At 30.7% G+C, this 14,757-nt stretch overlaps 2 protein-coding genes and 1 pseudogene across 3 annotated transcripts; 2 read left to right on the top strand and 1 right to left on the bottom strand.

Moving 5' to 3' along the window:
• The first annotated feature begins 2,761 nt into the window (after positions 1 to 2,761).
• LOC126551140 (uncharacterized) lies at positions 2,762 to 3,635 on the top strand. Its single transcript, XM_050203910.1, has 3 exons — positions 2,762 to 2,901; positions 2,960 to 3,458; positions 3,518 to 3,635. The coding sequence occupies exons 1-3, from the start codon at positions 2,829 to 2,831 to the stop codon at positions 3,633 to 3,635; spliced, it is 690 nt and encodes a 229-aa protein (XP_050059867.1). The 5' UTR covers positions 2,762 to 2,828.
• Positions 3,636 to 7,458: 3,823 nt separating this feature from the next.
• On the top strand, positions 7,459 to 8,392 carry LOC126550608 (uncharacterized). Of its 2 annotated transcripts, XM_050202437.1 has the most exons (5): positions 7,459 to 7,587; positions 7,666 to 7,749; positions 7,809 to 7,901; positions 7,961 to 8,047; positions 8,138 to 8,392. In XM_050202437.1, exons 1-5 carry the CDS (start codon positions 7,506 to 7,508, stop codon positions 8,350 to 8,352), a joined length of 561 nt encoding a protein of 186 aa, XP_050058394.1. In that variant the 5' UTR covers positions 7,459 to 7,505; the 3' UTR covers positions 8,353 to 8,392. The 2 variants fall into 2 exon arrangements, with proteins under 2 accessions (XP_050058394.1, XP_050058395.1); XM_050202438.1 differs by lacking the exon at positions 7,809 to 7,901.
• Positions 8,393 to 8,659: 267 nt separating this feature from the next.
• Positions 8,660 to 10,951, bottom strand: LOC126550603 (putative nuclease HARBI1; annotated as a pseudogene).
• Positions 10,952 to 14,757: the final 3,806 nt, after the last annotated feature.

Here is a 14,757-nt window from a genome sequence, read left to right as displayed (position 1 = left end):
GACTACATATAAATATATGCCTATGGGAGGATCGTCATACATACAGTTGCCTGCGTTTATTGATAGGAAACGGGCCACTATTAACCCTCAAAATTTAGACCAGCAATGTTTCAAGTGGGCGATTCTCGCGAGATATGTAAAGGGGCCGGTGGCATGTCGTGTCGGTGACAATTATAAACAACATGAAGGCAAGTACAATTTCGAAGGCATTTCCTTTCCAACGCCTTTATCTGATATAAAAAAATCCGAAAAAAATAATACACGTGAGTCCATAAATGTTTACGGCCTTGAAAAAAATTTATTCCGACAAAAAAATATCCGACTTAAAATGTATACCCAATTCGTGTAGTAGATGAGGAGAAGTCGGACCATTTTGACTTGCTTTTTACAACGAGTGATGACATCTCGCACTACACGTATATAACTTAGTTTGTCGCGACTCGTACGGTCGCAAAAAACTAGATATGAACATTCGGTATATTTTTGTAAGCGATGTTTTTGTACTTTTGATAATAGACTACTAAAGTTCAAGTCTAATGGACGTGAGGAGTTGGAAGAGCACAAATTATTCTGTGGGGTACATAAGCCTATTTTTCCGGAAATGGCAAAAGAGGGGGAATGTACAAATTTTAAAAAATGGAAAAATACCGTTAGACAACCATTTGTTATTTACGCTGATTTCGAGGCCTTATTAGTGAAAACGGACGAGGTAAAGGGTGGAAATACAAAAATTATTCAGAAACATGAGGCGATGAGCTACGGATTTTTGGTTAAGGCAAGCGATGACGTGCCGACGGAGCTCATCGAAGAATATGAAATACCTACAGTGCCGGTAGTATACAGAGGCGACGAACAACATGAGGACGTAGCGAAATGTTTTGTTGAGGCTATAGTTGCGGTCAGTTGGAAAATTGAAAAGTTAATGAAAACTAACATTCCTTTGACCATGACCGCAGAGGAAGAAAAAACACATCAAGAGTGTAATACGTGTAATTTGTGTAAATGTATTTTAGTCAGTGGCGAAAAAGTTATAGATCATAATCATCTGAACGGCAAATTTAGGCAAACTTTGTGTTCAAAGTGTAACTTAGAGTTACAACAGCCTAAATTTGTACCGGTATTTTTTCATAATCTTTCCAACTATGACTCACATTTCATAGTCACTGAACTTGGATTTGATACTGAAAGCATATCCGTTATTCCGAATAATGAAGAGAAATTTATATCTTTTACAAAACATATAAGTAGTAAGTTCACTATTCGGTTTATCGATACGTTCAGGTTTATGGCGTCTAGTTTATCGTCTCTGGCTGAAAACTTAATTACACAAAATTTCGAAAACTTCCTTGAGACAGCTAAACATTTTGTCCGCGAAGATATGCCTCTTGTTACTCGGAAAGGTGTTTACCCGTACGAGTACACAGATAGTTGGGACAAGTTGAATGAGTCATGTTTACCGGGAGAGGACGATTTTTATAGTACACTAACCGAGTCGGGGATTAAAGAGGAAGATTTCAAGCACGCGAAGGCGGTCTGGGACAACTTCAAGTGCAAGACGTTGGGCGAGTACAGCGATTTATATTTAAAAATCCATGTTTTGTTGCTGGCCGACGTTTTTGAAAACTTCCGTGACGTTTGCATGTCCACGTATAATTTGGACGCAGCCCACTATTACACAGCACCAGGCCTGGTCTTTGACGCGATGTTAAAGTATACAGGTCAAAAATTAGAACTTTTGTCTGATTACGATATGTTGCTGATGTTTGAGAATGGTCAGTACATCAATATTATTTTTGTAAAAAAAAAATGTTTTTATAATAATTTATATAATTAATTTTTAGGTATTCGTGGTGGTTTGGTACAAGCGAGCATGCGATATGCAAAAGCCAATAATTTTAAGTCCCCGAATTATGACGAAACGAAAGAGAAATCCTGGTTGGTGTATCAAGATTGTAAGTATAATTTTATATACATTTTTATACATTTTTTAACAATTTTTTTAAACTTTAATAGGTAACAACTTGTACGGTTATGCAATGTCGGAGTACATGCCGTATGGTAATTTTAACTGGGTTGAGGTCGTGTATACGAAGTAGATATATCATACCCGAAACACTTGCACGATAAGCATAATGATCTGCCATTCCTACCACAAAATAGTATACCACAAGGCTCAAAAGTGCGGAAACTTATGGCGACGTTTGAGCCTAAAGTAAACTATATTGTGCATTATAGGAATCTGCAGCAGGCAATTGATAACGGGTTGATAGTTGAAAAGGTAAATATTTCATTTTACATTATTTTAAAATAAATGTTTTAACTTTTTTTTTTTTATAGGTACATAGAGTCTTGGAGTTTAGCCAGTCGGATTGGCTTGCCAAGTATATTCAGTTAAATACCGAGATGAGAAAGAAAGCCAGAAATGATTTTGAACAAGATTTTTTTAAGCTCATGAATAATGCGATTTTTGGTAACTACTGTTAAACTTTTTAAAACTTTTTTTCAACTTTTTTTTTCAACTTTTTTTTTTTTTAACTTTTTTTTTTTTACAGGGAAAACGATGCAATCTTAACGCAAGGAAATAAAAATGGAGTTGGTATCATGCGAGCGCCGACTCCAAAAACTTATAAATAAAACTACATTTAAACATTGTACAAGATATAGCGATACCCTTAGCGCTGTCACTTTAGAAAATAAAATAATCAAATTTGATAAACCTATAAATATTGTTAAAAATTTACTTTATATTTTATATTATACATTGATCAATAAATTTTTATTTTTTATTTTCTATAGGATTCGCGGTATTGGACATTAGCAAAACTTTGATGTATGATTATCATTATAATGTGATGCAGAGGCACTATGGTGAAGACATTACGCTTATGTATACTGACACAGGTAAATGTATATTAAAACTCTTCTCTTGTGTATTTATTAATTAATATCATTATTACAGATTCACTAGTGTATCACATTATGACTAATGATTTTTACTCTGACTTGTTGGAAAATCCAAACTTGATGGATAGGTTAGACACGGCAGACTTGCCATCTAACCATCCGTGCTATACAACATCATGTAAAAAGGTGCCGGGTTTTTTTTCTGACGAGTCAAAGGGTGATATTATATCAGAGTTTTGTGCGTTGAGGGCGAAATCTTATGCCTATAAGATTCACTCATCAAATACGTCCGATACTGCAGGAAGGGAGAGCATTAAAGCTAAGGGGGTCCGACGTCATGTGGTTAAGAATCACATGACATTAGAGGACCACAGAAAATGTCTGTTTGGGGAAGCCGGTGTGAAGGCTTACCAAGAAAATGTGTCTATTAGATCATTTAAGCACAAGCTGTTGACAATCAAAACAAATAAATTGATGCACAACAGTTATGATGATAAGCGGGTTGTGCTAGATGATAAAATAAACACACTATCTCATGGGCACTACTGTATAGAGTAAGTTATCATAATTATATTTAAAAATAATTTTACTAATTTTACTTATAATTTTATAGAAAAGATGAATCTGAGTATTGGCCTGGACTCGATTTGCTGTTGTATTCTGATGGGGAGCCATGGACAGATTCAGATAAAGAATTACATAGATTGCTTGTACAATGTTTAATGGAATAGTTATACCCTCCATTTTTGTAAACTGTTTATTTATAAAACCATGTTATTTGTTTGATGTATATATATATAATTAATTATGTTGTAGTATGTTTCGGATAAAATGAAGGTAAATATAAAACAATGTTAAAATGTAAATATTATTATATTTGTTAAAAAAATTATGTATGCGCCCAACACAATGGGCCGAAGGACCACTCGGTACTGACCGAGACCAATGCAGGCCAACAATCGGCCAACTCTGGTTCGAAATGCCGATTAAGGGGCGGGTAGGCAACCGAATATACTCGCGCCTTATATATGTCGAGTAGGCAAATTTATGCGCACGACGATGACAATGGAGGAACGGGAAGAGATTTAGTCATAGAACACGGGACGAAGGATGATAAAGGTTATTTTAAGGGGGACGGGGCCCTGTGGTCGATCCGGTCTGGTGCAATGACCACAGGGTACAGATACAATATGTGGGGCAGTACTTAAAATTAATTCTTAGTAGTAACTTAAGAGCTAAGGCAGATGGTCAGCGTGCTGATGACTGGCCCGACTGGACGACCCGGGGTGGCCTCTCACACACCCACACTGGGTGCTGGCGGACTTACGCGGAGCAGACCCGTTACCATAGCTGATGAGTGACTGCAGACCCAAAATCGACGTTGTCTCAGAATGACGATTGCGGTTGAGTGAGTTGTGGGAAGAGTCTGTACGGCTCTCAATCACACACTTGTGACCAGGATAATAATACAAAAAAAATAATAAGAAAAAAACTCACTCAATTGCTCTAGACGGAGTCAGTTTGATTTTATTTTGTATAATACCAAATATAATATAATAGTTGTTCGTGTCGCAGTGACAACGAGAGATCAGAGATACCGACAATTTCGATATATATACCTAATAGTTAGGGTATACTAAAGAAGATATGGTTTACAAAAGTGTTTCGACTCAACAAAAAAAGGAGGTGCTATAAGAGCGACCGTATAAAAAAGATATATAAAACGAAAGAACTCATACACAAAAAAAGGGCGTTGGCCGCAGACGAAGAACAACAATAATAATGAAAAAAAACATCAGTAGTACGAAACAAGATACCAAGATAAGAAAAAAAATATGATAATCAAACATCTGCGGTAAAAGGCCGAACAATAATTAAATAATATAATAAGAAACAAAGAGAATAAATATACAGATAACAATAATATTATAATAATTAAACAATTAAACATATAGGATGGAGTGGAGTGCAGGAGACGGGAGAGAGATAGGACGGCATCGTCGAGCACATCGGCGCGACGATAAGCGATTCGCTTTTGGCGCGAACAATTATATTACAATAATAAATGTTAAAATATTATTTAAAAAAATTATGTTACAATAATAAATGTTAAAATATTATGTTAAAAAAATTATGTTACAATAATAAATGTTAAAAAAATTATGTTACAATAATAAGTGTTAAAATATAATATTTTTATGTTCACTCCTTAGGTTTCTTAATTTCAGCGATATTTTCTGCATCATATTTCTACAAGGTCAGATATTTGAGATTTCATGTAGTCCACAAGTAGAATGTTGTGGTAGAATATTGCTAAACTAACATTTAGCTTTTAACAGTGACAAAATTGTGTGTAATATACCTTGGTTTACTGAAAATTTACAAGCCCATGATCTCAATGTCGATAAAGCTAAGAAAAATATCAGGTAATAATTGAAATTGTAAAGTATGTTTGTATGTTTAATTAAGTTTATTTAAACATGAATACCTGGTAAAGGATATTTCTTTTTAGATTCTGAACGGAGTGAAGAATGTATTGATTTTACAATGATGTATGTTTTTTTTTTTTGTGTGTGTCTGTGTACAGCATAACTAGTCGAAATAATGCTCCAATTTCAAACTATGGGGGTGGTTTCCGATGTAAAAGTGAATATCCTTGGTGCATTATAGAGGTAAAAAACAGTTTAGTTAACTTTACAAGGTTAACATTTTCCAACAGTTTTCAAAAAAATCGAGAAAAACAAAAAAAAAAAAGCGGGCAAGTGAGTACCGCTCTGCTGTACATTAGGTGCCGTATGGATCATTATTATATATTATAGGAGTGTTAAATTTGAATCCAATGATAGTTATCATTGTATACGAAAAACGATTCTGAACGAAGATGATTTGTCAGCCTAGGATATAATTTCCAGTTGTTGGTGAAAAAGGTGGTTTATGTTTTAATGGCCTGAATACACCAAAATTTAAGTTCTTTTATAATTATTGTAAGCTAAACTTATGAAAAATCTTGTATTAAATTGTCAACTCTTAGCTACCTATACAAACATTTTTATGAATTATACCTACAAAATAATTTGCAAATATTCATAATTTTAACGAATTTTCGTCAAAATTTGAACTTTAACTCTACATGGTGAAACCGGCCATTAGTGTTGTATTTTTAATCCTTAGTTATAAACACAAAAAATTTTATGATTTTTCAACTTCAAATAATTTGCAAATATTCATGCTTTTGACGGATTTTTGTCAAAATTTGAACTTTAAATGCTAATAAAAAAAAATTGTGCTTATGTATTCTTATAATTTTTTAATCACTATAATAATAACTTATGAGGAACTTTGCATTAAATTTTCAAGTATTTTGATAGGGCCAAAAAGATTTTATCGACACATAAAAAAACAATTTTCAGAAAAATTGAAAATATCAGTTGTCTATAAATAGCTCAAAAAAAGTCAAAATATTTTGAAAATTAAATCACGTAAAGAAAACGAGAATCTTAATAACTGGTAAAATTTTCAAGTATCTACGACTTATACTTTTTGAATAATAACAAATATTTAAAATCGTTTGAGGATAAATCGTTATCGTTACGCTATTTCGTTAAAATTTAAAATTCAAACGCACTTAAAATTTTTCCTATAATGATGCTTCGAGTTTTCTCTATAGATACTTGAAGGTAAACTTATGGAAAACTTATGGCCGGTTTCACCACGTAGGAGTTAAAGTTTAGATTAGTTAACTCCGAGTTATCCAGTATCCCAGGGTTATAATTTTTTCGGTTTCACCACGGGTTTATAGGTGAGAGTTAGTTAATCTGAGGTTAGCTTACGATTGGCCCATACATTGGCCTGTTCCAGAGGCCTTTAATAAGCTTGATTAAGTTGTTAGATTACCGTTTTTTTCAAATTCATTTGCGTTTTCTACTTTTGTAATTAGTTAACTAATTAAGTTCTTTTGTCTTTTGTCGTGTTTTATTGTGCTTTGTTTTTTCTGCTACTGCCAATTTTAATATGGAAACAAAACGCAAAAGAAATGTTAATTTTTGTAAAACAGAGGAAGAATTGCTTGTTGAACTTGTTAAGAAATACGAACAAGTAATTGAAAATAAAAAAACTGATGCTGTTATGTGGAAGGAAAAAGAGTTGTGTTGGACTCAACTTGCTGCAGAGTTCAACAGTGTCGGTTTATTAGTGCCAAGGACTGTTGTACAATTACAGCTGAAGTACAAAAATTTTAAAAAAGTTGTACGTAAAAAAAGTGCGACAATAAGGTAAGTACGATTGAGATTTATGTCGTGACGATTCACATCTATTTTCATTTTTGTAAATTTTCTTCTGTCATATTAAAGATTAGAAGGTCTAAATACAGGTGGTGGAAAAAACCAGGCTCAAGCCCTTGATGATGTCGAGGAAAAAATAAAGAGCATTATCCAACTGTCTGTCGAAGGCATGGCTTCTGTTTTTGATACTGATAATGACAATGATGTAATAGGTAGGTAATATTATATTTTGTAGTTATGGTGACCATAGGTCTCTATTTTAAAAAAAGGTTGTTATATTGTTATATTATTAAATTAAATAGGAAGAATTATATAGTTTTCATGATCCATTTCGACTGTTTTTTAGACGCTGTAATGGATGAACACAAAGAAAATGATGATGATGATGATTGCTACGTTACTGGTAATTTTATGTTTCAAAATATAACAGTTACAATTTTGTTTTGTTAAATAGAATATAAATATTATTTTTTTTTTTTAGTTATGCCTGATGATTTCGATACCCCAGAACCAGAGTCAACTACAGTTTTATATAGTACACAGACGGAATTGTGGAGTGATCAAGGTATATATGAATTATATGTTTTACAATAATATAAGTTTTAAAATGTAACCTTCTTTAAGATGCAAGTACCAGTAAAGACCAGGAATTGAATGTTATAACACCTCAACATTTTACATCTAATGCCAAACAGACGGAATTGTGGAGTGATCAAGGTATATATGAATTATATGTTTTACAATAATATAAATTTTGAAATGTAACTTTCTTTAAGGTGCAAGTAGCAGTAAAAAACTGCAATGGAATTTTGTTACACCTCATAATTTAAAATACAAGAAAAGCACTCCTCTCAGAAGCAATAGTGAGTTAGCAAGTTCAAATTCTAAAATAATTTTGTATAATACTATTTTACATACCTAATAAATTTTAATAATAATAAATAAATTTTCAGACAAACGTCTCAAGAGTAGGACTGCAGAGGCAACAAAATTATTAAATCATAAAGATCAGCTAACCGAATTGCAGATTAAATGTTTAGAGCAGGAGTTTAAAATCAATGAAGTCAAAAAGAGGAATGTTATTTTGGAAGAGCAAAAATTAAAACTAGAAATAGAAAAAATGTTGTTGGAAATAGAAGTACTTAAAAAAAAAAATAAAGACCCATAATAACTAATAATAAAAATAATGAATACATATTTACAATGAATCTTAATGTTTATTTATTTATTTAATAATAATATATATATATACTAACGGGCGAAGCCCTTTACAACAATTTAACACAAACAATTGAATTTAAATAGCATATAGAAGTTTAAACATGATAAAAATACAACAATAATAATAATAATAATAATAATAATAATAATAATAATAATAATAATAGTAGTAGCAAAAATTATTATAATATATTATGATAAATAGTGCATTTTACATTTTTTAGAGCATTTAAGCCATAAATATAAGACCAACTTCACTCTAAATTGCCAAAGTGATCCCTGATCAGACGATCTCGTTCTTGTCTGCCTCTCGTAACCCCTATTAAATTTGGAAGATTAGCTTCTATAATATTCTCAATATCGTAGCCCTCTTGCAGGATGTCATTTGGAAGTTTATCGTGCAGGTCAATACACATGTTATGGATAATAGCACACGACACAATTATTGCTTGTGTATTAATTAGGCTAGTTGTTATTCCTTTGCTCAGCACAGGAAACCTTCGTTTAAGAACACCAAAACACCTGCAAAATTATAACAAAATAACTCTAAATTAGAATTCAGTTCTAAAAAAATATTCAGTGATAATTTTGTTTGCCATTTAAATTCAAAGACAATGATTGAAGCTAGGTATGTAAGGGTCAGTTTGGTAGCGTGCAATAAAAGTTAAATTGAGCATCCATTTGCAATCTACACCCATTGCATGACTAACTTTATTTATATTACTATTTAGTACAATAATGTTGTTTAACTACCTTGAGTGATAGTACATATACGAGTACATGGGCGTATTAATGTGTAAAATAAATACAAAAATATTATAGTTTTATTTATGGATATCACAGCTGAAAAAAAAATAGATAGGTATTCAAAGTCATCTCGGTGGAAACCTAATAATTAATAAACTTGATAATCCATGAAAATCAGTTTTAAAAATTTAAATCCGTCAAATCAAATTCCTTCAGTTTTGTCTGGCTTTTTAGTCTAAAATCACTTTTTTTCATCGACTAATGAATAATGACATTTATTTAAAAACTAGCACTCCTACATTTATAAATAATATAAGAAATTATTTTAGTTATAATGTACATTTATATAATGTAAATATAATTTTTACCTGGATGATTAAAAATTATTTTCAAATAATTCTGTTTAGTACCTATTATTAAAATAAAAGTATTTTAGAATATAAACAAAACCTAGCTGTTGAGCTATTTTAATACAAATTAATAATTATTAAACCTAGCTATGTAAGATTAACATATTAAAGATTCCCTATTTATTATAATTATTTAATTTCTTCACAAAAAAAGAATGTGAAATTTAAAATTTACTATCAAAAGGATTTAAAAGTTAGGTGTTTACATTTTACATACAAGTTGAAGCTTTTTTTACATTTTAAATTCTGTATTATACTATTTTAATACATTTAAAAAAAAATGTATTTTCAAAACAGAGGTAAGAAAGAATGGTTTGCATAAAAGTAATATATTTAAAATGATGATGCCTTTGTTTGTATGTGTTTCATTTTAATATTCACCTTTCAATAACATTTCTTGTCCTGATATGGCTTTCATTGTACAACTGCTGGCTCCGTGTGGTAGGGTTCAGTAGAGGAGTCATTAGGTAAGGCTTAACTTCGTAACCACCGTCTCCTAATAGGTATCCTTTTAAAATTCCAGTTTCAAATTTACTTTTGATTAAAGAGTTATCAAAAATAATTTGATCATGGCAAGACCCTGGCCATCGTGCCACTATGTCCATAATCTTAAGCCACGGATTACAAATACATTGTGTATTGATAGAAAAATAACCTTTCCTGTTTCGAAATGTTTCTGCATTATCTCCACCTACAATATTCATGACAAACCATAGTTTAAACATACAGAACACATTTATGACAACATATATATTTTATAATTTTATAAGTTATTTGCTTACCTGGTGATTGAATTTTGATGTGAGTGCAATCTATAGCTCCTACCACTCTAGGGAACCTACTACAGTTGTAAAATCCCCTAACAACTTTTCTCATGTCAACAGCATTTTTTGGAAAATAAATTTATTTTGATCTATGCCTTGCTATGGCTCTACAAACTTGATGAATGTATCGACAAGCCGAGGATTCGCTAACACCAGTAAAGTCTGCGACAGTTAATAAAAGTGATCCTGTTGCAAGGTATCTCAGCATCATGTATAATTTACAAGGTGCTAATATAGCTCTGTTCCTGAAACAAAACATAATATCTTAGGTGCAAGAAAATAAAATTTAAGAATAGAGAAGATTGTTTTTTGATAGCAACTATATTTAACTGTAATTAAAAGTTACTAACCTTTGAGAAGGTGGAGATATATCTGCTTCTATCAAACTCAATAGAGTGCGAAACGTTTCTTTAGAAGTTCGAAATCTGCTTATAAAGTCATGGTTGTCATACAATTCCAAGTAGTTTACTCGTTCATAAAAAATTCGTGGGCGTTGTTGCAATGCAACAACCGCTTCGCCAATCTCGTCATCCTCATAATAATCAAATAATATTCTTTGATTCATATTTAACAAAAAAGTTGGCCGGTTAAAAACCAAAGGTTTATAAAATCAAGTTTATAAACACTAGTTAGTACACGACAACATCGACAAAACAAAAAAAAATACCTAACCTATAACATTGATAACCTAGAGTTAGCTCGTTATTACCTAGAAATATCAGGAGTTAAAATCCAAGAGTCAAGAATTACATTAACCAGGGGTTATCACTTAACTCTGGGTCGTGAAATTACTTTTTCGCGCTAACTTCGAGTTACCGGTAACTCACACTTTAACTCTACATGGTGAAACCGGCCATTAGTGTTGTATTTTTAATCCTTAGTTATAAACACAAACAATTTTATGATTTTTCAACTTCAAATAATTTGCAAATATTCATGCTTTTGACGGATTTTTGTCAAAATTTGAACTTTAAATGCTAATAAAAAAAAATTCTGCCTATGTATTCTTATAATTTTTTAATCACTATAAGAATAACTTATAAGGAACTTTGTATTAGATTTTCAAGTATTTTGATAGGGCCAAAAAAATTTTATCGACACTTTAAAAAAAATTTCTCAAAAAAATCGAAAATTTCAGTGGTCTATAAATAACTCAAAAAAAGTCAAAATTTTTTGAAAATTGAACTGTATATAGGTAACACTGACATAAACATTTGGTGAAAATTTCAAGTATTTACAGTGATTAGTTTTTGAATTACAACCATAAAAAAAATCGATTTGGTCGAAAACTGGTTTTGCGTAAAAATTGCCGTTTTTCCATTTTTATGAGTGTTTGAAATTTAAATTTTTACAAAACCGCGTTAAATAACGGTTTAGCCTCAAACGATTTTTGATATTTGTTATTATTCAAAAAGTATAAGTCGTAGATACTTGAAAATTTTACCAGTTATTTAGATTGGCATTTTCTTTACATGATTTAATTTTCAAAATATTTTGACTTTTTTTGAGCTATTTATAGACAACTGAAATTTTCAACTTTTCTGAAAAATTTTTTTTGAAGTGTCGATAAAATTTTTTTGGCCCTATCAAAATACTTGTAAATTGTATACAAAGTTCCTCATATGTTATTTTTATAGTGATTAAAAAATTATAAGAATACATAGGCACAATTTTTTTTTTATTAGCATTTAAAGTTCAAATTTTGACAAAAATTCGTCAAAATCATGAATATTTGCAAATTATTTTGTAGTTCAAAATTCATAAAATTGTTTGTATTTATATCTAACGTTAAAAAATTCAACACTAAGTTTTCCATAAGTTTTGCTTCAAAAAGCTATAGAGAAAATTTTAAGTCATTATAGGAAAAATGTTTTAAGCGTTTGAGTTTTAAATTTGTATGAAATCGGAATATTTGTTTCAAAATAGAATATATGACAATATTTAATTATAATATATTATAGACTGACAAATCATCTCCGTTCAGAATCGTTTTTCGTATACAATGATACTTATCATTGCATTCAAATTTAATCTACCCTAGTCCGAGGTCCACCCTACCCCCTAATGTACAGCAGAGCGGTACCCTACTTGCCGACTTTTTTTCTCTTGAATATATGTACCCTTTAGGGGATATACTTCTTAAGCCAATTGCAGATGATATATCTTTATTGGACCATTTATATACATATTTTTTTATTTAAAATTAAATCAATTTGAGTTGATATAAGATACCAGAGAGTTTTTGTTGAAATTTTATGTTAAAAAGCTGTTCTTCCATATTTTTATCTTTTTAAAATTAATTATTTGCTGTTGTTGGTAACTGTTTATATTTTTAAATTTATTAAATTTATCCTCTAATTACTTAATTTTACTCTGTGCTTCTTTCAATAATTTTTGTAATTTATGCAATTAAATTATGATTTGTTTATTAATATAATATGTTTTATAATTAATGTCATTAATTAAATACATGTCAATCTCATGTGGATCATAATCATCTGTTTATGTACTACAAGATGAATTATGTACTGTTACACATTCATCTAGAGAGACAACAATTTCTTCTATTTCCATGTCAGTAACATAACTGCTTTAATAACAAATTGTAATAAGTAAAATCTAATGTTTTTTGAAATAATGTATATATTTACACAATTAAACTCTTTTTGTACTGACCTAATAGAATAATTTGAAATATTTTCAGAGTTATCCTCTACATTCATTATAAAATTAGAAAGGTGACAATTAAGCTTTGGAATAGCATCAAGTTTCAATTTTCGCTTATGCATTGAGAAATAGTTTAATAAACTTTCTATTAATGGCTTACAATATGCATCGTCATCAAAATGTAAAGAACATATAAAAGCCGTAAGTAAAACTAACTTTAAGGAAACCATAAATTATTAAAGAAAATACAAATGCTTGAATATTTATTTAAATGTATATCAAAAGTTTGCTTAAAAACATACATTGTTTTATTTTTTAATTACGATTACCAGTTGCATAGAACCATTTTTTTGATATTGTGTATCTTGTGGGAAGCGATGAAAACGAATGTGACTACGGTCTATATTTGTGAATTCCTTACGCCTTCTTCCACCAGAACACCTCTTCACTGAACACCAAGACATTTGTATGATTTTATAATATAGCTACTATACTACTATATTACTTATATTCCATAAAAGTATTATACAGTATGCTACCACTATGAAAAAAAGGTTGCTATCACTTTCACTTATTTCTATTGTAATTGATTGTTACGGACCTATACTGTCCGTACTAATAATTATATACTCGTACACATAAGAGTGTGCAATGTCACAATTTTCATATTTTATAATTAATACTACAAGCATACGAGTACAGGACACGAGAATGTGGAATATTATATTAATATATTAATTTAACGATTAAAGTAAAACCACACGTCTCCTTACCAAAGTCAAAACTCGATGTCACTGCTGTAGTGAGCCGGTCCTGGTGAAGATGGCTCAACACGATTTAACGACGAAGTCCACTTTGTCGTCTATCTTCTTCGGAGAGCGTAAGAAATTTGTAGTAAATAAACAACTCGTTTTTTATAAGTTTGAAAATCAAGTTATTTATTAACTGAGACAGAGTAAAATAATAATATTAACGACTAGCCCGATGTGTTGTTAAGTATAGAACAACGCCACCGGTCCATGCGTATTTGAGGCTTAACTATGTCTGAATCTTAATACTACCACAACCCTTTTTATATAAAACTAATCATGGACGTAGTCCCAGAATATACGTGTGTGTCATGGTAAACCGGAACACAAGTTTCGTGTTTACTAAGACACAATTATTGAATGCGTATTAGCTTTCTAAAAATTCATATAACTAGATCTATAAATAATATAAATAATATAGGTACGTATTTTAATTCTACGAATTCATATAACAAGAATATAATACTAGATCTATAAATTGGATATATGAAATTATTGCAAACAGTATCAGCTCAAAGGTAATAAAAATAAAGGAATAAAATAAAGTAATATGGTCGGATTACTACACTGCGATTCGATAAGAATAATGTGTTAAAATACATAAGCAATCTTTTCGGACATCTCGTATGACGGAGTCACCACCCACTCTTTATAAGAAATCATATATAAGGGAGACCGAGACGATAGCTCGACAGACGGTTAGGGATATCGATGACACTCAGAGGCCGGTCGTAACACCACTCACCATCTTATTATATACTTACTTTTAACTTATAATATTTGTATTCGTGCAAGAACTATTTTAATAAACAATTAACTTGTACTTGAACAACCACAACGTATTCATTTCGTACGTTGATGTATGAATCGACCTAGTCGGGACGCTACATAATAC

Source organism: Aphis gossypii, chromosome 3 (assembly GCF_020184175.1).
Source record: "Aphis gossypii isolate Hap1 chromosome 3, ASM2018417v2, whole genome shotgun sequence".
Classification (NCBI taxonomy): Eukaryota; Metazoa; Arthropoda; class Insecta; order Hemiptera; family Aphididae; genus Aphis; species Aphis gossypii.
Note: the sequence above shows the minus strand (reverse complement) of the source record. Positions and strands in the feature narration are given on the sequence as shown.

What these genes read in the sequence shown, in the direction of transcription:
- LOC126551140 (XM_050203910.1), top strand. Translation starts at nt 2,829, where the DNA reads ATGTATGATTATCATTATAATGTGATGCAGAGGCACTATGGTGAAGAC. An exon ending in GCTTATGTATACTGACACAG is followed by an intron (nt 2,902 to 2,959) that starts GTAAATGTATAT and finishes TCATTATTACAG; the next exon opens with ATTCACTAGTGTATCACATT. An exon ending in CATGGGCACTACTGTATAGA is followed by an intron (nt 3,459 to 3,517) that starts GTAAGTTATCAT and finishes ATAATTTTATAG; the next exon opens with AAAAGATGAATCTGAGTATT.
- LOC126550608 (XM_050202437.1), top strand. Translation starts at nt 7,506, where the DNA reads ATGATCCATTTCGACTGTTTTTTAGACGCTGTAATGGATGAACACAAA. An exon ending in TGATGATTGCTACGTTACTG is followed by an intron (nt 7,588 to 7,665) that starts GTAATTTTATGT and finishes TTTTTTTTTTAG; the next exon opens with TTATGCCTGATGATTTCGAT. An exon ending in GGAATTGTGGAGTGATCAAG is followed by an intron (nt 7,750 to 7,808) that starts GTATATATGAAT and finishes ACCTTCTTTAAG; the next exon opens with ATGCAAGTACCAGTAAAGAC.